The sequence below is a fragment of the Bos taurus genome, chromosome 10 (genome assembly GCF_002263795.3).
Source record: "Bos taurus isolate L1 Dominette 01449 registration number 42190680 breed Hereford chromosome 10, ARS-UCD2.0, whole genome shotgun sequence".
Lineage (NCBI taxonomy): Eukaryota > Metazoa > Chordata > Mammalia > Artiodactyla > Bovidae > Bos > Bos taurus.
This window is the reverse complement of record NC_037337.1, coordinates 11033514-11056744: the sequence shown is the minus strand read 5'-3', so window position 1 is coordinate 11056744 and position 23231 is coordinate 11033514. Positions and strand designations below refer to the sequence as shown.

Here is a 23231-nt window from a genome sequence, read left to right as displayed (position 1 = left end):
GAGGGACCACACAGGACGGTGGATGAGAGTCAGTCTCGCCTCACACGGGTCAGAGGGGCAGACTGTTCTGGTGCCCATGCCTCCCCCACAGAAGGTCCTTCTACCCCCCAGGTGGCCCTACCATCCAGGTGGTCAGTCTGAGCGGGGTGTCCTCCTCCTACCTCTTTTCTGGGAGCCTGAGGTCCTGGCTCACCCTCGGGAGCTGTCTGCTCAGGGAAGCGAAGGCTCTGAGATGTGGGAGGAGGGGGCGCAGCGCCTACCTGATGTAGCCCACCTGGGGCCGGTGCTGCAGGAACCAGCGGTAGGACACCTTGTCCTTCCAGCCCACGTTCCTGGAGTCCTTCCACAGCAGCCTGACCTGGTCACTGGTGTCCCCCGTGTGCCACAGCGAGTTGCGGAGATGCTCCCCTGGACCCGTCTTGGACTTCACGGCCTGGACAACGACACGAGCAAGGTCTTAGATACACAGACCGCACTTCCTGCATCCCGTATCCCTGGGGAGGTGATGGGGTCGGGATTCATGGGTGCAACCGGCAGCCTTGAATCTGGACACAAGGCGTAAACGCTTCAATGCCATTTCTGCTGTGGTCATCCCCAGCCTTCAGTGATCAGCACTGGCCGGCATTCCACTACCTTGGTCCGTGCTTTCCCTGCTGTCAGCCCCATCGCTCCCCACATTTGGCCAAGGAGGGCTCTGACCTCTGCCTTTCCTCCCAGCAGGAGTGACGGACATGGTTTCCCAGCCCTCCTGTACAAAGTTGGCCACCCGAGGAAACACATTAGTCAGTTTCCAAGGGGACTGTGCTTGAAGATGTACCCCTAAATCTTCCCCACCTCTGGGGTCAGACGTTCTCACCCAGAGGGGAGCATGCAGCTCCTACAAAGAAGCGAAGGCATGGCCCCCTGGATGGGCTGCAGAGTTCCCAGATTTGAGCACAAATGCATCGATTTCTATTAATGAATGCCATATAGGAGAACACAGAATTTAAAAGGAGGGTGAAGGGCCCAGAAGAAAGGGAGACGAGTACCTTGAGCTGAATGCCAGGTTCCGCGACAGCTCGGAATGGGGTGGCCTGCCAGTATGTCTGCTCTGTCTGCTTCCACATGACCACGTAGAAGCTGGAGCTGTCCTGGTAACCAAAGATGAAGCCAGCGTAGTCATCGTCCGTCTGGGTGTTGACGTGGAAGGTCCCTTCGAAGTCAACTCCATTAAAAGCCGTGTACCCTGTAAAGATCAAAGCAGATGAGAAAAACAGACAAGCCACGCGGGTAGCTGGAAAGAGTGAATTCCACACAAGTGGTGACTGAGGCCCTGGACATACCCACTGCCAGGCCAGGATCGCTGTTCATGGTCTGCACAATCTCCATGCCCTGCAGAGAGAAATGCAGGAGTTAAGATTAACCTCAGAGGGGATGGAATAAGCTCGAGTAAGCTCAGATTCTCGGGCATCACCGGTGAGAAGTCAGTGATGTCTGAGCTCCATGTAAAGATTTCATTATTTGAAGAACTGCCCTACCTTCTTATATGCTCAAAGAAAACATATACTTTTCAACAAAACAAAACCTCAGTGCTGAGTAGAAACTGTTTTGCTAAAACTGTCACTTGAGTTGATTCAATAGACTCTTAACTAGAGAACATACGCTTTAAAATTCTTTTTTAATTTTTAATTGGAGAATAATTGCTTTACAATACTGTGCTGGTTTCTGCCATGCTGTTGTTCAGTTGCTCAGTCGTGTCCGACTCTGCAACCCCATGGACTGTACCCGCCACCCTCCTCTGTCCCTGAGATCTTCCAGGCAAGAATACTGGAGTGCTTGCCATTTCCTTCTCCAGGTTTCTGCCATTCAACAACATGAATCAGCTGTAAGTACACATAGGTCCCCTCCCTCCTGAACCTCCCTCCCACCCCTCTGGGCTGTGGAACACGGGGTTAGGCTGTGTTATACAGCAGTGCCCCCCAGCCATCTATTCTGCATATGGTAATATACATGTCTCAGCGCTGCTCTCTCAGTTTGTCCCCTCTTCTCCCTCCCTCGTGTCCATAGTCTGTTCTCTGTGTCTGTGCCTCTACTCCTGCCCTGCAAATAGGTTCACCAGTAACCATTTTTCTAGCCACAAAAAGGAACAAATTTGAGTCAGCTGAACTGAGGTGGATGAACCTAGAGCCTGTTATTCAGAGTGAAGTAAGTCAGAAAGAGAAAAACGAATGTCGTATATTAATGCATGCTGCTGCTGCTAAGTTGCTTCAGTCATGTCCAACTCTGTGTGACCCCATAGACGGCAGCCCAACATACATATGCTTTTAATGAATGTGGCCTACTGGGTGACGCTGGAAAGTCTACTAAGCCTCTCTGTGCCTGCCTTCTTTAGTTCCACAAGGAGGCGAACGCACAGGGGCACCTGCTGCAGAGACTGGGAGCATGGGTCTAGGGAGCATGGGAGACTGCCTAGGCCCCAAATCCAGCAGTCTCAGCTGCTTACCTGCCATTTTACCATGAGGAATCATTCAAGCTTTGTAAGACTCGAGCTCAACATCTGTAAAATGAGGCTAATTAAAGCGCTCCGTCAACAGGACTGTTGTGGGGAATAAATGTGACGTGGGAAAGTGCCTGGCTCACAGTCGGCACCCTCTAACCCACTTCTCTCAGAAGGGCCTGTGTTGCGGGGAGGAACTGGGAGACTGGGATTGACACCTACACACTAGTGATACTGTGTATGAAACGGATAACTAGTGAGAACCTACTCAGGGAACTCTACTCAGACCTGAATGGGAAGAAGGGCCAAAGGGAGGGGATATGTGTATGTCTAGGTGATCCACTTTGCTGTACAGCAGAAACTAACACAACATTATAAAGCAATTATACTCCAATAAAAATTAGTTTTAAAAAAAAGCCTGTGTTGAGAGGCAAAGCTGAGCCATCGCCAGCCCCATGGCACTCACCTGGTTCAGGACCACCCAGTTGGGGTCGATCTGGGCATCCCCTTCAGGGTCCAGGACCACGGTCTGATAGGCCCTGAAGTCGGTCAGGGTGACCTCTGCGTTCTCTGGGCACACGTCTATCCGATCAATGACCTGGTCCTGGTCAAAGTCTGCCTCACAGATGTCTCCCACTCCGTCGCCTGAGGGAATGGAGGAGGGGAGCTGGGTAATGCCCACCACCCCCACGCCACCCCCCTCTGTGACAGGAGCCAAAGAGAGCCCAGCGCCAGGGCTAGGTCTTCAGCCTACGTGGAGAGAGAAGTCCTGGAGTCAGCTGTGGCTGAGCCAGGCCTGGGATCCTGGTGGTGGGTGGCTGAACCCCACTGCAGGTAGTCAGAAGGACTTGCCAGCAGCAGCGTGAGGGTAACTGTTCAAAGCTGACCTGACAAGAAACCCTGGGTGTCCTCTAGGATCGCACCTCAACGACGGGTGGATCTTAAGTCTGACCTTACGTAAGCAAATGTCTGCGGTACTTTCTGGACTATGACATAAAGAGCAGGGAAATTATGGCCATCAGACACTCTCTCAGAATAATTTACAGTGACCCTTAGGCTGAATCTAGCCCAAAGTGTCTTTTGTCCAGCTAACAGGATGGTATTAGTATCAAGACGTGAGTTTGCGTATGCGGCGTGGGCACGCTTACCGTGCTCACAACTCTGCCATCTCATTTCTGGCCCTGTGCACACCTGTCCCCTGCAGGCATCGGAGCCTGTGAACCCCACCCCCGCCTGTGCTGCCCTGGCCTCCTCTCCCTCCTGCTCCCGCTGGGACACTGGTGAAAGGGGTGGGCAGGCCCCAAGGGGGAGCGTGTGGTTGCTTCCCTGCCCCATGTGGTCTCAGACCAGGGCTGTGCCCGCCTCTGACAGCTGGAGACGCGTGGCTCCCAGGGCTCTCCTGTCCACACAAGCTGTGGCTGCTCGGAGGAGCTGGACCCTGACAGAGGTGGGCCGCCGTAAGCCTGGCTGAGGGGAGCCCTGGGCCGAGCCCGCTTACTGTTGCTGTCCTCCTGGGCGGGGTTGGGGACGAGCCGGCAGTTGTCCGGGCCAGGGGGTACCAAGTCTGGGATGCCGTCGTTGTCGTCATCATCGTCACACTCGTCACCAATGCCATCCTTGTCTGTGTCCAGCTGGGCACTGTTGATGACGGTGGGGCAGTTGTCTGTGCTGTCCTGGTGCCCGTCTCCGTCGCTGTGGGAGAAGGGAGGGAGGGGCTACGTCACAGCTCAGCAGGGGACACGAGGAGCCCAGTTCTTAGGAGGAGGGGTTTGGGTTTGGGGTCTTAACCAGGCTTGGTCTTTTATCAAGCTTCCCTGGTGGCTCAGACAGTAAAGAATCTGCCCGCAATGCAAGAAACCCAGGTTTGCTCCCTGGGTTGGGAAGATCCCCTGGAGGGCATGGCAACCCACTCCAGTACTCTTGCCTGGAGGATTCCATGAACAGAGGAGCCTGGCGGGCTGCAGTCCTTGGGGTCTCAGAGTCAGACACGACTGAGCAACTTTCACAGGTCCTGAGATAAGGCTGCCTTATGGGCCTCAGAGACCATTTCCTACTTCCCCGACCTGTTGCAACAAGTAGATCTTTTCTATTCAAAATAAGGGTCAATTTCTGTGATTCTGTGACCAGATGCTCCTTTCAGTCCCTGGCACGACTATGATCCCCGCAGAGACTCTGGGAGCGGAACAGAGGGAGGGGCAGGGGCGCCAAAGTGCTGGCTGGGAGCCCTGGCCCAGCTGTGCGTGTGGCCCCAACATGACACTTGGCGCTCTGTGGCTCGGCATACCCCTCTGTACCATGAGGACAGTAACAGCCCACCTCGCAGGCTTGAAGACTGAAGGCTGATTAGAATAGTGCATATTACATTTTTTTCATGAAAAACCACTTCCAGGGGCCTAGCCCTTGGGAGGCCCTATGGAGTTTCCTTTTCTAATACTCTTCACCATGCCTGGCCAGTAGACCCGAGAAGCATCAGCTGTGAGTGCACAAGAAGTGGACTTCAACATACTCCTCAGTCTCTGAGTCTCAATTTCTTTCCAGGCCTGATGGCCACCAGGGGAAGAGTGTGCCCTGTCCCCAAGCTTCCCTGAGTGGACAGTGGCCTCCTATGACTACTCGGGATTACAGCAGATATTCCTTTCACCAGTTCTACCCATGGCCCATCCTGGGCCAGCAACTACCCCCACAATGGGATGGGAAAAGGAGGCCAGGGACCAGTGCATGCCCTCTAGGCCAGGCTTCCCAGATGGGACCCAGGGAAAGTCAGGTCGGCTCGAACAGCGGGATTCCTGGGCCTGTGGCAGGGCTGTTTTCCAAAACATAAGCCTGAGCTACTGCCGTCAGCAGCCATGCCATATACCCCCGAACGTTTTTATGCAAAACCAAGCAGTTTCTGTCCTCAAGTCTGTGGGAATTAAAATGTAGCAAATGAGTCATTTATTTTAGGCAACTTCTAGAGGCTGGTGGGACAGGATATTTTAGAAAGCACTCAGATGGCAATCAGAGTGCAGGATGACCTGCAACAGGGAACATTCGTGATGCTCATCACTGAGGGAAGTTGTCAGGGTACCAGTCCCACCTTCCACTCAACAACAGAGATATCCTGTGTCAGCCTGTCACGGACTCGCCTCTCCTCATGCTGTGGGAACAAAAATACCTCACTTACCATTTTCTGCAGGTCACCCAGGGGCCAGTACTGTGCCGGGAGCTTTACCCACATTATCTTTCATTTGCACCATCACTTTTAAGATGCATGTAATTATCTCTACTTTGCAGATGAAGAAATTGAGACAGACTGAGAAGTATGCTGACGTTCACTTAGCCAGCATGTACTCTACAGCAAGGACATGGAGCACGTGGATGGAGATGGGGCTTGACAGGATCTATCCTTGAGCAAGGCTGGGCTTCAGAGCTGCTGGCTGTAGGGCAGCCTCTAAGGAGAAGTTGAGGAGGGAAGCTACCTTGTTCCTTTTGCCTTTCAGACCCTTTCCCTCCCTCATCCCTGTCCTGCTCCCCCTATGATTCCCTATGGAGATGACAGGGTCCAGAGTCTCGGACCGCAGGTGCCTCTAGCAGAGCTGCCCATGTCTACGTTTTTGATGTTCTTATAGCATCAGATCCAGCTCTTTGTCCTAACATAGGCCTCCATCCATGTGGGATGAGAAGGGCTGATAGCATTCATTTGCATAGAACAATTCCACCCAAGAAGACTGAATGAAACGATTCCAGAGACAATGAAATCACAAAGATCTCTCAGCAAGCTGGCAGCTCTCTATTTGGGGCTGATGGTGAAGCTTCCCTGAGCTGAAAGAACACACAATAGCAAAAGAGCTAATATCCATGTAACAGAAACTGTGATATGTACTTTCCATAAACTAGCTCAACCTTCACAACAGTCCTAAGAGCTACATTCCAGTTTTAGCCCCATTTTACAGATGAGGAAATGGAGGCACAGAGAGATGGGCAGCTGATGTGTAAGGTTGCTGCTGCTGGGGCTGCTGCTGCTGCTAAGTCGCTTCAGCCGTGTCCAACTCTGTGCGACCCCATAGACGGCAGCCTACCAGGCTCCCCCGTCCCTGGGATTCTCCAGGCAAGAACACTGGAGTGGGTTGCCATTTCCTTCTCCAATGCATGAAAGTGAAAAGTGAAAGTGAAGTTGCTCAGTCGTGTCCGACTCTTAGCCGACCCCATGGACTGTAGCCCACCAAGCTCCTCCATCCATGGGATTTTCCAGGCAAGAGTACTGGAGTGGGGTGCCATTGCCTTAGCTGATGTGTTAAGTGGAGAACTGGGATTTACATCCAGGTGTGTTGCTCCAGAGCCCATCTCTAACAAGGGATGCCACACAGCCTCTCCTGTGATGGAGTCTCAGTTGCTCAAGTGCCTCGTGGCCCATCCATGTGGAGATACAGTCAACTCCCCCATCCACAGAGGTGCAGTGACCCTGACCAAAGACAGCCATTGTTCCTCTAGCAACTCAATCTACCCAGAGAGCCCCCAAAGCATGGTAGCAGCAGAAAGCTCTGAGAGAGAAAACTCCCTCTGGATTTTTCATCTGGTCCTATGCAGTTGGGAGACATGCCATACCTGTCCTGATTGGTGTCACAGGAGTCCCCAACCAGATCATTATCCACGTCAGACTGCAAAGGGAACAGAACGTGTTATTTATCCCTAGGCCTGCACAGAACATTCCGGAGAAGGCAGGCCTGGCCCATCATCACTGGATCTCAGGAATTATTTCTTTGAAATTGGGGTGGTGCAAGCTGCAAAAGGACAACACCATATTGGTGTAGGCACAATGCTGAATTTTCAAAAAAGCCTTCCAAAATATCAAGCTCCAAGGACGGGCTGCCTACACACCAGATGAGCTGACTGGAGAAGGGCGCCGGGGCAGTGTGGGGGCAGGTGCAGACGCGGCCCTCCGGCACAGGTCGGAAGGGGGCCAACCACAGACACGAGGATGAAGCAAGCAGGTTTTGCTTTGCTTCTGTATTTTGGAGCGGAGCCAGAACAGGAGTGAGTCAGAGGGCAACAATGACGACCCCTTCCCAGGCCTTTCAAAATATGTGACACATCACACCCAAGGATCCAGACAGGAAGGAGGAGAGAGAAGAGAAACTGCACATCGCTGATTGAACCTAATCTGAAATGTCCATACACAGGGGTTTGGGGATGAAAGGGACATGAGGCTCCCCATAGTTAATTTCCGTTACATTTTCCTTTCAGCAGGAAAAAAAAAAACTTGTTCTGGGCATCCTTAGATTCCTAGGACTGACATCAGAGGGACTCTACAGCCTGTGAGATGAGTCAGAGGGCCCCAGATGTCCTGCAGTGTCCCTCTCATCACCTCCAGTCCTACGTATACAACATTATCACCTCTGCTGTTAGGAGGAAGGGAGCAGCAGCAAACGGGGCTGGTGGGCTCTCCTGGGTTCTTCCAGATGCTGGTCTTAAAGTGCCTCTTTGCACGGGGCGCTCAGCCTGGGGTTCGGCTTCCCTTGGGTCCTACTAACCTGGTTTGGGTTGCTGACCTCAGGACAGCTGTCACAGGCATCCCCCACACCGTCACCGTCTCTGTCTTCTTGGTCACTATTGGGAACTTTCTGGCAGTTGTCCAGGATGTTTTTTATTCCTTCAAGAGAGGAATGTTTCCCTGAGTCAGGCGAACGTCACCAAAAGGTCTGGAGCACAGACTTTCAGGAGTTGTAGTGATTAGGCCAGCACGCGGGGAGTGGCATCCGCCCAGGCCATCCTCGGGGAGCACTACCCCTTCCAGCAGTTATCTGCTGTGTGTGCGTGCTCAGTCATGTCCAACTCTCTGTGACCCCTGGACTGTAGCCCCGCCAGGCTCCTCTGTCCATGGGATTTTCCAGGCAAGAACACTGGAGTCAGTAGCCATTCCCTTCTCCAGGGGTGCAGTTATCTTGAGGTAACATCAAAGGATGAATTCTGGGAGGCTCAAAAACGAACAGTGACTTGTGGCATTTATCCAGCGAGTTAGAATCTGTCCAAGGTGTTGAGGGCTATCACTGTGACCAGATGAGGCAGCAAGAGGGCCAAGCCTGGGGAGGGAGGAGCTCGTGGGTCTGTTACTACCAGGGCCCCAGGGCTTGGGCGGTGGTGGGCTGGAGTCAGGCCCTTCACACCATTTCTCCCCAGCTTCCTGTTCAATTGTGTCATCTCCTCTTGGTACCTTGGAACCAGGGATGGTGGGAGTGGTATTTATATCATGGAAATGCAAATGCTACAACTCAGGGCCTTTTCTGTTCATTTTGCTGAGCTGGTTTACCAGCTGTCCGGCTTATAGAAGGTAAGGTTGCATTTTAGAGAGGTGTGAATTTTCTGGAGTAGGGTGTTGGTGGGTATAGTGTATTTCTAAAAGGATATTCCTTCAAGGTCCTATAAAGTGATATGTTTTTCAGAAATGATCAGATCCAGCCTATACTTTGATGACAATCATCTGTGTTTTATGGGAGCTATACAGAAACAAATGTCCTTCCTTATGGCCTGCAGAGCTCTAGAATTGTTCTCCAGGGGTGCTACTCACACAGACCAAAGTATGAGGCCCTTCAGTGGACCCTGGAGCTGGCTGGTGCAGCCACCTGCCTGATGGCCCTTTCCACTCTCTGGGAAAAGACCTGATTCTCTGCATGAGGAGCCTGACCTGGGGCTGCAGTGCTTGATCCTGCTCTGCCCCTCTCCCTCAATCTTCCACTTCTAGGGCTCTTATGCTTGAGAAGGATGGTGGGAGGGAGGAAGCTGTAGTCTGAGAAGACAGATGTCTTCCAAAGATACAGCCTTGACAAGACACTGCTTGAAGGGATTCCTACAGCTTCTGGCAATGATGTTGAGTTCCTGGAGCATGAAGGTTATTAAACATGGGAGAAATAAGTAGACAAAAATAAGTGGACCTGGGGTCCCCCAGGCTCAGGCCATGTAGAACCCCCCAGAGAAGGAAGGCCTTCAGAATCAGCAATTCTGTTCCTGCTCATAAGAGAGAACAAGGAGAAAAGCACAGATAGGTCCCAAGGAAAAGACAACGCGAGGCAAACCCACCGTCCCCATCCATGTCGTCATCACAGGCATCTCCTTTCCCATCCCCATCAGTGTCTTTCTGGTCATTATTCAGCACGTTCCGGCAGTTATCACAGGCATCCCCAAAGATGTCTTTGTCACTGTTCCTCTGGTCCACGTTGTGGGTCAGGACACAGTTATCCTAAAGGATCCCGAGACCGACATTTACTGAGACCGCCTGTGTGCCTGGTCCTGTGGTGGATGCCAGTCAACCTCCTCCCACCCCACCCCCCTGCTGCTGGCACGAGATGTCAGACCTCAGGCGGTCAAAGCTCCTCAGTTTTGTATTTTAAACATTTTGGAATCTTAGAAGAAAAAGTTACAGTGCTGTGGAAACACAGGCATGGAAATGGACATTTGGGATGATTCATATAAACAGTGAACTTCATGGACTTTCTTCTACCATCTCTGGCGCGTGGCCATTCCCAGACCCTCCCAGCAAAGCAGGTGCCTACCTGCTCATTCAGGATCCCGTCTCCATCAGCATCATCATCACAGGCGTCTCCAATGCCATCCCTGTCTGCATCTTCTTGGCCAGAATTTGGCACATACTTGCAGTTGTCCTAAGTTGGAGAAACACAGCTCAGAGGGACATGTACGTTTGTCTTTTTTTCAGCTTTACTGAGGTATTTTAACTGACAAAATGGCAAGACATTTAAAATGTATAATGTGATAATTTGATACATGTATATATTATGAAGTGATGCCTCCACTGATTTCATTAACATATCTGTCACCTTACATATTTATCCCTACCTTTATTTTGCTGAGAATATGTTAAGTTCTACCCTTAGCAAATTTCAAGCATACAATACAGTGTTAACTACATTAGATCCACAGATCTCATTCACCTCATAATGGACAGTTTGTACCCTTTTACCAACTTCTCCCCATTTCCCCACCCCATCTCCATCTAATTCAAAAACTATTTCTGACCTCAACACACTTTGTACCTATCTGACTTTACTGTCAATGGCTGTTTTGCTACATTTGAGATGCAGCTACTTTAAAAATACATTCTGAATGGAACCCACAGAACCCCTCCCTGATATAAGATGTGGCTCTGGAAAGCCACAGAGCGAGTGTGCATATGTGCTCGCGCGTGTGTCTGCGTGTGTCTTCTCCTGCTCGTCCCCCTCACCTTTTTGCAGTTTCTGGCCGAGCATGGCAGCTCCTCATCAGGGTAACTGTCAATGTCCACATCCTTTCCACAGATGTAGCCGTCACCAGCCCAGCCGACCCCACACTGTGAAAAGAAAGCCTGTCAAAAGCCCAGGCGCTGAGCCTGGTGGGAGGCTGGGGCTTACAAGGGCCTCTGCTCCTGTACACAGGCCCAGAGCCAGGAGGCTTTGTGGGGAGGATTTTAAAACTATTAAGCTGTGTTTTGAATATTGTAGTCTAATGGTTCAAAATTCAAAAGATACAAAGGCAGAGTGAAAGCTCCCTCCTGCTCCTGGGCTCATGAATCCAGGCAAACCACTCTTTTGAATACTTCCAGAGACATGCTGGGCAGAGACCAGCAAACACATATTCTTTTCCTTTTTTTTTTTTGTCCTTTAGCACAACTGGTAGCACACATGTATACTACTCTGCACCTTGAGTTCTAAAAATTTATATTACATCTTGGGACCCTTTCCATATCACTGCATGTAGATTTGTGTCATTCTTTTTAATGGGCACAGATCTATTATACATAAATTGGAATACATGTGCCTTAATTAATTCAACTAGTCCCCTACTGGTGGGTGTCAAGTTGTTAAAACCTTTTTCTATTGCAAACAATGCTGCCACAAAGAATTCTAGTACATTTGTCCTTCTGCACATTTGACAAATTCTAGTACATTTGACCTTCTGGTTTCTTAGTGTGAAATTCCTGGTTCAAAGGGTATTTATTTGTATTAATATTTGTAATTTGGGATTACTGTCAAAACATTCTCCAGTGGAAATAAATGCACGCATCGGGAGAGAGGCTGTTGAGGCACTTTCCTTATCATCCTGGCCCCATATCTCTGTATCTAACGGTCTTCTAGATCAATTTCCACCACACAGGGAACCTTCTAAGGTGCTTAACCTCTGTTCATATCCCCTAACAGGAGAAGGTTCCCACAGGTGCATTGCTGGGTCTGTGCGTTCTCCATTCCTCTGAAAAAGTCTACCCAAGTTCCCTGCCACCACCAGCTGCTGAGGGGAAGCCTTCACTGCTAGTAGAATAGGCATTAAAGTAACAGTTATTCCAGACCAGACTCTAAAGGCATTTTCTCCAGTCCTTACAGTGATGATGCAAGGTCATCAATACCCAATTTTACAAAAGAGTCAACTTAGAGCAGCGAAGTCCCTTCTTGCCCAAGGTCTCAGGGCTGGGACTTGAACTCAAGACTGTCCCAGTTCAATGTCTTCTGCCATATGTATTTGGTTAACATGAGTTCTCCCCTCATATCCATATCCTAGTGGGCCTGGTTAAAAGATAATGATAAACCTAAGAGAAAGGCAATCCTTCCATAAGGGCGTCTGGGGTACGAGGTGGTACCTGGGAGCTCAGCCCAGGAGCAGGATCGGTACCTGAAGGGACAGGCAGAACAGAAGAAGGAACAAGGGACAGGGCGGCCTGGAAAGTGACAAGGAACCAGTGAGGTGGGGAGGGAGGTGGGTAAGAGTCTGGGGAACAGCGTCAGGGCCAAGGGAAGAGAAGCTTGACACTAGTTAACGTTAAATTTCCTGCCCTCATTAATCAAGATGAGGTGATTTAAGACCAGTGACTTCCTAGGCTGCAGCCTGTCTGTTCTCAATCACATGCACCCCTCTTCTGCAACCAGAGACATGGAAGGCAGGGTTCCAAAGACACCCCTCCCGTAACTACCCTTATTTCCGCTCAGTTGTTTCAGTAGGGCCTTTAGAAGGCCTGGAAAGCACAGCCATGGGGGTATCGTCCTTGACTCATTTTAATGAAGAAAAAATTTCCTCTAGGAACAAATACGTTTTTAATGAGCCATTTTCTGACAGATTAAATTATTTTAGTAGTCACTCCAAGTGTATTAATCCTTCACCATCTGTCGCTGTGCCTTATTACAAATTCAAAAACACATTAAGAGCCCCATCACCCACCATCCCAGGGGAGTCGTTAATTTGTTCACAAAAGATGAGGATTTAAACATAGATATATGCTTGCCTCTCAATGGGAATAAACAAGCCCCATTGATAGGAATTAAAGAAATTGTTGGTTTTTTTCTCCCCCTTCAACCCAGCTCGTTCCCTTGTCAGTACCTTGTACAAATTACTTGTACCACTGGAGAGAGGGGATGGTATTATAGTTATTTCTTTAACTTGGTTTTGATTCTCCTCATTCTTCCTATTTGAAAGCCATATGCTCATAGTAGAAAATTTTGAGAACAAAAAGGTAAAGAAGTCTGAGGTATGAAGAAGGGAGAAGTCTCCCAGAATCTATCCTGCTGCTCAGGCTGACTGCTACACCAGACTCTAAGGGGCCTGGCTCCCCGGGGAGGAAGCAGGAAGTGAACAGCTGAAGACGGATTATTTAGCCATGTCTAGAAGCCCCCACTCCTGCCCCAGGACTCCGGGGCTGGGGTTTGGGGGCAGATGGCAGTAACAAGCTCCATTCCTCACCAAGGGCCCACTCTACACCTGAGTGGTGGGAGACCCTCGCGAGGCTGAAGTGCCCTGACCTCTTCTCCGGCCTCCCCTCCCCAGGCAGTTCCAGGGCCGGGAGCTGCACGGGAAGGAGAGTGAGCACCCACCGAGCTCCTCCTGAGCCTGGCAGAGGCGGGCACAGAGAAGAGCGGGTGCTGTGGAAGGTGGAGGGTTTACTCCCAGGGTTTCTGACAGCAGCTCGCCACCCCTCCAGGGCAGTTCATCTCCCAGAGTGTTAGGCCAGACTTGGAAATTGGACGTCCTCAGGGCGAGGACAGTGAGGAAGGGAAGTGTGCTCATGTAAACCAGCAGCTTATCGAGGGACTAGTCGAGGGAAGGCGTCTCCCCCGAGTCTTGGGGCTCACCTCCTGGGCCTCCCACAGAGGCTGTATGGGAGCTGGGGCTCCACCACCAGCATGCTCAAGAAAATGGTGTTGACCCACGGCCAAGAGAGTGCAAAGGTGGCTGATGGTTAGGTGACTTCAGATTGCTCTCCACAAACTTCAGCTGCCTCTGTTACAGCCACATCCTTCGTTTATTTTGATGGAATTGCTTTCGTTTTTGAGTACTTTTACTCTGAAGCAAGCAGAAACCAGAGAGCGGTGGTGGTTCAAAGGGAAGGGAGAAAACGACAAAGCAAGCAGCAGATGACTTACCACGCACGTCACATCCCCCTGCCTCTCTTCGATGCACTGGGCGTTCACACTGCAAGGGTTCAGTTCTGGATCTCTGCAGTTTCTTTCCATTTTGCATCCCCTCATCTGATCACCGATGTACCCTGGTTTGCAAGGCCCACAGCGATAAGATCCCTGCAAGGAGCAGAGCGAGACGATGCTCGGACCTGGGAGCAAAGGGCCTATGACGGTGTCTGTTTGTACATGGACCTGATGATGCCAGGACGAAGTGAGCCCCATGCCTGCTTCTGTTACGTGCGTGTCTTATAACATCGTGTGAATATTGAGGGAGACACGAGCAGACTGGAAGCCACAGATGGCCACAGAGACATAAGAGAACAGAACCAAAGGCAGAAGAAGGCTGGCTGGGGAGCCGCTTGGTCTTGCTGGCTCCACTGTGGAGGGCAAGGAGGAATGGGGTGAAAACCTGAACGAAGTCCTGGGAGGTAAAGAGAGAGAATTTACCCTGGGGACAAAGGATATGGTTGGGTTAAAAGGCAAGTTAGAAAAAAATTTTTTATTTATTTTTTAATCAAGTGATGGACAGAGAACTGTTGGTGGCCTAGCATTGAGGATTTTTGATGAGGTGGGCTGGTGTGGAAGAAGCCTGGCAAATGAGCTGTCAGGTCCATTGGGATAGCACTCCCAAGGCAAAGACAGCTTTACTGAGATAGAATTTACATACCATGAAAGACACCCATGTAAAGAATACAATTCAGTGATTTTAGTCATTCACAACTCCCTAATCACTAAGCGTAAAAGATGCTCTCCAGTGATTTTTAAAAATATATTTATTTGGCTGTGCGGGGACTTAGCTGTGGCATACACGATCTTCAGTTGTGCCACGAGGGATCTAGTTCTCTGACCAGATACAGAACCCAGGCCTTCTGCATTGGGAACACGGAGTCTTAGCCACTGAACCACCAGGGAAGTTCTTTTTTTTTTTTTTTTTTTTGCTGCACCGCAGGGCTTGTGGGATCTTAGTTCCCTAACCAGGGATTGAACCTGGGCCCTGGAAGAGACCTAACCATTGGACTGCCAGGAAATTCCCTCCAGTGATGTTTCTTGGTCTGTTAGCCTCACTGGACCATAGCCTTTGGTCAGTTCTCTGCTTTTCTTTGCTCCTCTGCTCGTCTTCCTTCGCCTACTTGTTCATTTTTGAGGTTCTCTAGAGTTCTACTTTCTAGACAATTCCACTGCCTACTTTTCTTCTCCCAGGGTGGCTTTAGTTATCACCTTCATGTCAGTGTCTCCCAGATCTATTTCTGCAGACTAGCTTTCTCCTGGTAAAAGGCTAAGAAGCAGGAAGTCCCAGTATATTAGCAGGCAGTGTCGTGAATAAAAACGGTTCTGCAGGCAAACTGGACGTCTTACGAGATGTGTGGTCTTCGCCTAATTGTTTAACTTTACTGGGCCTCAGCTCCTTCAGCTGTAAAATGAGAATAATGATAGTGCCTATTGACAGATTGTTGTAAGGATTAAAGTAAATGGCAATATTTATAAAATGCTTTGGCATATAAGGAAACTAGGAAGCTAGAGATTAAAACCTTTCCCAGGAACACACAGTAAGTGAGAAGCAGTGATGTTGTTTAGTTGCTCAGTCGTATCCTACTCTTTGTGACCCCACAGACTGTAGCCCACTGGGCTCCTCGGTCCATGGGATTTCTGAGGCAAGAGTATGTGGAGTGGGTTGCTATTTCCTTCTCCAGGGGATCTTCTGACCCAGGGATTGAACCCACATCTCCTTCATTGGCAGGTGGATTCTTTTTTACTGCTGAACCACCAGGGAAGCGAGAAGCAGCGGTAGCTGGAGGCACCAGTTCTTTCCTGACAGTCTACTCTGCTACATCTACCACCTTGAAAGAGTCAACAGGAACTTCCAGAAATAAAGCCCTTTTCCAAAGAGTTAAAATTTAGACCCCTAAGTGTTAAGCAGTTTAATTTAATACAAATGACTTTTGAGAAGTTCTATAAAAACAATGAATACTATTTGGGAATTGTCACCAGTAAAATGCCTATTCTGGAATACTGAACTATTAATACAAAACTAAGAAGCTCTTCCTATTTAAAAAATATAAGAATGATAATATTTTATTAAATAAACATTCATCCAAAAGCCCAACACTGCAACTTTGAGAGATGGTAAAGAACAAGTTTGGCATTTTGAAAAAGATTATTTTGGACATGCTACTCTTGCTTGTGAGATCTTAGTTCCCAGACCGGGGACTGAACCTGTGCCCTCAACGCTGAAAGCGCAGACTCCTAACCACTGGACTGTCAGGGAATTCCATCATAAAGTTATTCTTATAGAAAAAATTACTTATCCATTACTCTTATAGTAAAAACTTTTTCAGCACAAAACTTTTTATTTTTTGGCCATGCTGCACAGCATGTGAGATCTTAGTTCCTCAACCATGGATTGAACCTGTAACCCCTGCATTGAAAGTGTCGAGTCTTAACCACTGGACCACCGGGGAAGCCCCTCAGCACAAACTTTTATCCTCATTTGCAAATCAAATATATTATGCCCATATGTTCTCTACTGCCTTGGGGTTATGATTTATAGACACACACTTGTTTTAATAACTGGTCATCAATAACAAGAGCCATGAAACATACTTACCAAAGTGTTAATACAGATAGAATTAAGAACACATGCTCCGTTTCGACACTCATCAATATCAGTGCAGACCTAGTGTGGAAGGGTTGAAAGAGACACACTGTTTAAGTAGACAGGCAAATACATTTTGCTTTGTTCTGACATCTTTGGTTGAAGCGACAACATGGACTTTCAGAGTGGCTGGTCATCAGAGCACTGTTTTGGCCATCTCCCTGTGTTTGCTTTGGTCTGAGCTCAACCTAATTCCAAGTGATAGCTGACTCCTTGGTATTTAAAGTTGTTCAGAAACTTAACATGATTAATCTGCTCCACAATTTCAGGAAGGTTCTGCTTTACCCTGCCTGGGACTCATGCACTTCTTCTACCCAAGGACTCCTATCTTTACTCAGTTCTGAAAATTTCTTAGTTCCCCTCTGCTCCTGTTCCTTCTATTCTTTGTAACTACACTTAAACAAATACTGGATTTTCTTAATCTCTTTTGACTCTTAACCTCTCATCCCTGTTTTCCATATTTTTCTTTCTCTGTGCTATATTCCAGATGATTTCCTTAGATACACCTTCTAGTCAATAAATCCCCTGCTAGCTGTTTTGCTCATCTATTTTATTTTTGATGTCAGTTATTATATTTTTCACTGAATAAATTTTACTTAGTTATTTTTTCAAACCTGACTATATTTTTTTCCCCACATTGCCCTATCCCTTAACTATGGTATCTACTTTTTCCTTTTTCTTCTTCTGAACTCATTTTAATATCTGTCATATCTCCTCAGGGTAGCTTCTTTATATAAATTACATTTTTGTTTATGAGTATATCCTTAGTGGCCTTGCTTGAGGGTGTCCCACGGGCCCTGAGATTTGGAGTCTCTTCACAAAGTGATATCAGCCAGGGCCCTGGGGATTTTACTGCTCTGAGGCTAATTTTTATGTCAATTTTGGGGCTTGTTTCTGCATTCTATGTGTAACACAGATTCAGATATCATGACTTTATGTTGTACAAGCTTGGAGCTTTGATTTGCTATAGGGAACCATGATTTTCTGTCAACCATGTCCCAAAACAGACATCAAGCTTTCTGTTGATTTGCAGGGGGGTGGCTAGGAAAGTTTTTTCATCTCCTTAATGAGGAGGGTAGCTCTCTGAGGCTTCTGGCTTTCTTCGGGGGTATTAGGTCTTTCCAACAGTATCTGCTATACCCACATAGTGCATGAACCCCAGTTTCCCACTTGGAGGGCCTATACCCATCTTCCATCTCACATGAGCTGCTGTGGCATCAGCTTCCATCTACAGCCCTGACTCTGAGTTCCCACTTTGTTTCTAGAAGCTGCACATTTCCTTATAGTTCTTTTGATATTGGTCATGCATTAAAATTTGTTGTTAAATGTTAGCAAGTTGGCTCCCTTCGACTTGAGTTTCTTCTACCATACTGGAAATCCACTGGAAGGGCTCCTTCCTAGCTTACATAAGGCACCTTCTATTTCTTTTTGTCTGTTTCCTTTGGCTTAGTCTTGACGATTCTGTCTTTACAGAAGAGGAAGTAAAGCTTTAGGTCATTACTCTAATGACTTCTTGCCATCCCTGTGTGTCTAGCTTGGTTCCTTTTTCCAGCCTAAAAAATGATGCCCTCTAGAATTCTTTGATAGGCAGCTAGGAAATAATGAACCTCTGTCCTCTTCAAAGCTAATAATTTCCCTAAGGTAGTAAAATATATTTATAGACCAACCATTTTTAAGGGCTGAATACATCAGAAAGAATTTCACAGTCAGTCAGTTAAATAATGACCAGGATATAGTAGAACATCGAGAAATAAATGGAGACTGTCACAAACTGCTCAAGAGCTTTATGGCAATTTATAGCTGATATAAGAAGAAAGGGGGTTTTCCCCAGGGGATTACGTCTACTCTTGAAATCTTCTCATCTCTAAAACAGCTTCTGATCAGCAACAATGACTCTATAGAAGTGACCTAATTTTCCAAAGCTTTTATTTGTTTCGCCAGTTCTTAAGTTTTTGTATCACTAATCGTTCAAATGGCTACCAACAAAATAAGCCTGGATCCAGCCACACATCCAGTCTTACTGCCTTCACTGTTTTTCTAAAGATACTCGATGATCCCAGTTGACTAGCTTGCTCCTCACCAGCCTTGATGGACACGTATATTCAGAAATGAGTTGGAAAAACCTGCTAATGTGCCCATAGTGCCTGAGGACATTCCACACACCCTTATGGAATGGAAAGAGATGGGAACCAACCAAAGGTTTCCTGTTGGCGATTAAAGATCAAAAGACCACCACTTCAGCCCACCTGCTTGTTTGTCTTGGCGAAACTGATCCCAACGCCCTGCATCATGGGCCCCGTGAAGCCCACCGGGCAGGCATCACATCTGAAGCCAGGAGCCAGGTTTACACAGCGCACGCCAGGATAGCAGGGGTGGTACTTACACTAGAGAGAAACAAAAATTCAGTCTGTAGCCACAGGGAGAACACACGCTCAAATGTCCGTTGTTCATCTCTTTGCACAAACTTGTGGAATCACTTAACTATCCATTTTTGGGGGGCTGAAATGATCAAAGGCAATAAAGGCTTCCAATTTCATAGTGACCCAGAGAATCCCTGACCCACACGGCCTGGAGGTTGCCTTGTTGTGAGCTTTGCTATAATATAGAATGAAGCACAGCCGAGTGGAAAGGGTCCTAATGTTAAGCAGCCCACCTTCCAGGGCAAACTCCCTGATATTCTAACTTGGAATTTAAAAATGTCTGGGAGAGAACAGTGCTCCTGGACATTTGTCAGGTGGCCATTGAGTCCAAAGGCATTATTAAAGCAACTACTCAAAAAGACCTTGAGAAGATCAAGCCAGGGCAGCTGTCATTTCTTCAGTAAGATGTGATTCATCAGGGGCTGTTCCTGACTTTGGACCCTATCAAGCCCATGGCTGTTGCAAGGCTCTCACAGTCTAGGAGATTCATTCTTCTTTTTTTTTTTAAACCACTTCAACTAATGTAAAAAACATGACCACTTCCTGCCCTTTCAAAAGAAGGAAAATTCCAGTTCACAGATAAGAACCACATGCAGTTCTGTGAAACACGTGCAGATGCTCTTCCAAAGGGGGGATGACTAGAGATCGTCTTAATTGCTTACTACCTGGGGAGGTAATCGGCTACCATGAGTCTATAGGATGCATGTACATAAGCTAAGCTTCTTCCAGCCTTCCTCTGGCCTGAAAGTGTGAAAGTGTTAATTGCTCAGTTGTGACCGACTCTTTGCGACCCCATGGACTATAATCTGCCAGGCTCCTCTGTCCATGGGATTCTCCAGGCAAGAATACTGGAGTGGGTGGCCATTCCCTTACCCAGGGGATCTTCCTGACCCAGGGATTGAATCCCGGTCTCCTGCATTGCCGGTAGATTCTTTACCATCTGAGCCACCAGGGAAGCCCTCCTCTGCCCTGATGGAAGGACAGAGGCGCATGCTGGGGGCAGCCTTGAGACTGCCTTCCTTGAGACTGTGAACACTGCCTTCCTTGAGACTGGACCAGTGACCGGATAACTATGGTCTTGAAACAATCTCTGTCAGAGGCTTTGCCAGTTGGCCAAACAGCCTGTATTTGCCCTACATGTCTTTCTGGCTCCATCTCTGGGCACATTTGGTTACTCACAGACTATGGGGCCTCCTCAAAAGGTCTTGTTGGTTTGAGATTCCTCTCACTCCTCCACTGAGGAAGCCTGAAGAAATCAGTTGCAACCCCTAAAATACACCCTTACCCAGATGGTTCCCTTTCCACATTCACAAGTGTACAAAAAAATCACAGTAGTCCCAGAGACTGCTTATGAGAATCAGCGATAGAGTCAAAGGCTGAAATCTCAGCGTTGCAGCAACACGAACCACCGCGGTGGGAAGTCCCAGACAGGAGGCACAATGATGGCGGCCACAACCATAGGTCGCGCCTCCGCCTCCCCACCTCCCATGGGTCTCTGAAGATTCCCGAGAGAGTCGTTTTCATGTGGCCTGGAGGTCAACCCAAGTCAGCCCTCAGTCATCGACCTGGCTTCTCTTCCCATAAGCCATAGGCTGTCCGCGATACAGAGGGAGCCCCCTCTGTCTAGTTGAGTGTTTACCTCATCGACATCGGAACAGACGATCCCATTTCCTGTGTAGCCCTCGGGGCAGGGTCCGCACTGAAAGCCATCTCTGGTGTCGGTGCATCGCACGCCGCGGAAACACGGGTTGGAATCACAGCGGCGCACGGGGGGTGTTGGGGATGCCGCGGGTACCACAGGCATCAGAGTGTTGGGGGTTGGAGACTGAAAGCTGAGAGGACCTAGACAAAAACCATCATCCACAGGTTTCTCAACCACCAAGAAAATAGAGCTGATACAGGATGTGGTTCAGCTCCCCGATGAGTATCTTTTCCCTTCCCTCCACCTCGGTGCCAAACCTCCACCAACCGCAGCCGGCGGAGCCTCACCCACCCAGGCCCTTCAGCAGTCCACATTTGCTTGTCCAACTCCGAAGCATGCCAGTTACTAGAAAAGCACTTACCGCAAGCCTGGCATTCGGCTATGGTGTTTCGCAAAAATGATGTTTCCTTGACCTTTAGAAATGGGAAGGGGGGAAAAAAAAAGATGGAAAAGGAGTACCTGATGTATAATCCAGGAATGAAAGAATTCATGAGTGGCAAACTATTAAACAGAACCTAAAGGAATGTTAACACAGCCCTGGGTGGCTCCCATTCTGCCTGGAGCCCTGGACGGCCCCCCATTTTCAGAGCCCTTCCAGCAGAGCCCCAGGGCGGCAGGCTGCACAGGGCCACCTGAGGTCTGGCTCCAGGCCCTTCCCTGCTTCTGCAGGCCTGCAGTTCTATCAGCTCCAACAGAGAGCATCTCTGTTACAGGGCTTTTCTGATGGTCCACCCAGCTTGTTACCTGCTGTCTCAGAAGATCCTTCACCTCTCCCAGTAGTTGGTTTAGTTGTGACATCTGCCCCAAGAACTGCCGATTAAAGTCTCCTGTAGGAACAGTGGAAGGAAAGGAGCATCAGAAAGTGACAGCTATTTCTACAGTGACTCAAAAACAAATGATTTCCCAGAGAATTATCATGATGAAAAACTCAGGGTATGAGAATTTAACATGGGGTAAAATTCATCTAATTTGCCTAAAAAATAATGATAATGATGCCGCTGCTCTAGTTAGTCCAAATTCCTATGAGTTATACAAACACAAGTGCAATGAAGATACCTCTTGCCCTGGACTTTGGCACAAAAGCCTGATTTCTGTAGACACATCCTACAGGAGTGCCCTGCTGACAGCCCACCCTTCGGGGATAGGACCCAGCCCATCACGGCCCTGGGGGTTTATTGATGGAAGTGAGCAAACGGCCTGAGAATACACACCTGTGTTTGTGGTGGCCAGTGGCTCGCTCTGCTGCAGGAAGCAGTCTTGCAGGCTGGCCACCTGGATCAGCGAGCCTCTCACCACCAGCTTCAGCTCTTCCAAAGAGTCCTGGAAGAAATTGGATTCATACCACACATTGCTGGTGCCATTCAAAAGCCAGTGGGCATGCAGACTCACACAATTTTCATAACACAGTAGGCCTGAATACTTGGACTCTGACATCTTACATAATTTTGTGGGTTTGCATTTTTTTCCTGACACCCGCGAGCCCTGCCCTTCTGACTGAAGCAAATATGGAAGCAGCCAGCAGCTTAGGAGAGTGCCGGCATCCAGGGTGATCTTGATGAGAGAGTTCATCAAGGTGACTTGGAGAAAAGAAAAGGCCCTTTTCCTTCATGGTAAACAAGTTCTCTTGTGGTAGGATCCTCTTAAGAATTGTCTGTTTATGGAGTTTAGACTGCAATGAATAAGACATTGATCCCAATTTTAAACACTATTATTTTTAGGATGTCTTGGCTCCAGGTTTTAGTAAAGTCTCTGGTTTCCTTGGATTATGAGAAAGAATACACAGTATAGTCTATGATGTATATTTCTGTACATTTTCATGTATTTTCACATTACTGGATGATAACAATCATTCATTGTTAGTCATCAAGTTAATATTCTCACCCCTTAATTTTGTAGCTTTTACCTGTACCCATTATTTTATACACAGATGATAGAAAATGTTTATGTTAACTGCTGATGTAAGATCTTCATCCTTATTTTAGACATGAGCGCACTGAGGATTTTCAGAGGGACTCTGCTTTTCAATTTAGTTAAGATGTATGCAACACATTTTATGTAACAGATATTGTGTTGGAACCAGACGATAAGCTCTATGGAGGCCATGACTATTTTGCCAACTACGGGACACCTAATGCCCAGAATGTACATATTGACTGACTGAGTAAATGAGAAGATGAATATGAAGATAGAGCACTGTGGTCCTTGCTGACAATCTAAGGAAGTAGAATTTTTGGGGAAAAAAAAATCCAAAAAATTCCATCTATTTCTGATGGAATTTTAGAAATTGATTTATTTGGTGGTGGATACTAATTTCTGAAATAGAGACATAATTTCTGACTGTCATTCTGACTATCTGGGCTACTTTGGGGATTCAGATATAAAATTTAGCATATCTCTTCATTAATTTTTTTCTCTTTCTATAAATCTACACTATATATATATATATATCTTTCTCTCTCTCTCCAAACCTAGATTTTAGTTTTGAAATTTCTGTTTAAAAATGCTCTCTATATTTTAAGCACAAATTCTAGTATCTGATTCACAGTTTTTATATCAGTATCTAAAGTTTCTC

General features: G+C 47.9%; 1 protein-coding gene across 2 annotated transcripts in view; it reads right to left on the bottom strand.

The window, feature by feature from the left end:
* Positions 1 to 23231, bottom strand: part of THBS4 (thrombospondin 4) — a 233753-nt gene that overhangs the window by 3395 nt on the left and 207127 nt on the right. For both annotated transcript variants that reach the window (XM_059890619.1, NM_001034728.1), the window contains 17 exon segments: positions 21871 to 21979; positions 21404 to 21486; positions 21021 to 21072; positions 20597 to 20799; positions 18784 to 18921; positions 16490 to 16558; positions 13849 to 14001; positions 10689 to 10793; positions 10003 to 10110; positions 9530 to 9689; positions 7987 to 8105; positions 7061 to 7113; positions 3975 to 4168; positions 2943 to 3121; positions 1323 to 1371; positions 1029 to 1225; positions 261 to 433 (listed from right to left, as the gene is read on the bottom strand). In XM_059890619.1, coding sequence (XP_059746602.1) covers positions 261 to 433; positions 1029 to 1225; positions 1323 to 1371; positions 2943 to 3121; positions 3975 to 4168; positions 7061 to 7113; positions 7987 to 8105; positions 9530 to 9689; positions 10003 to 10110; positions 10689 to 10793; positions 13849 to 14001; positions 16490 to 16558; positions 18784 to 18921; positions 20597 to 20799; positions 21021 to 21072; positions 21404 to 21486; positions 21871 to 21979 — 2144 coding nt within the window.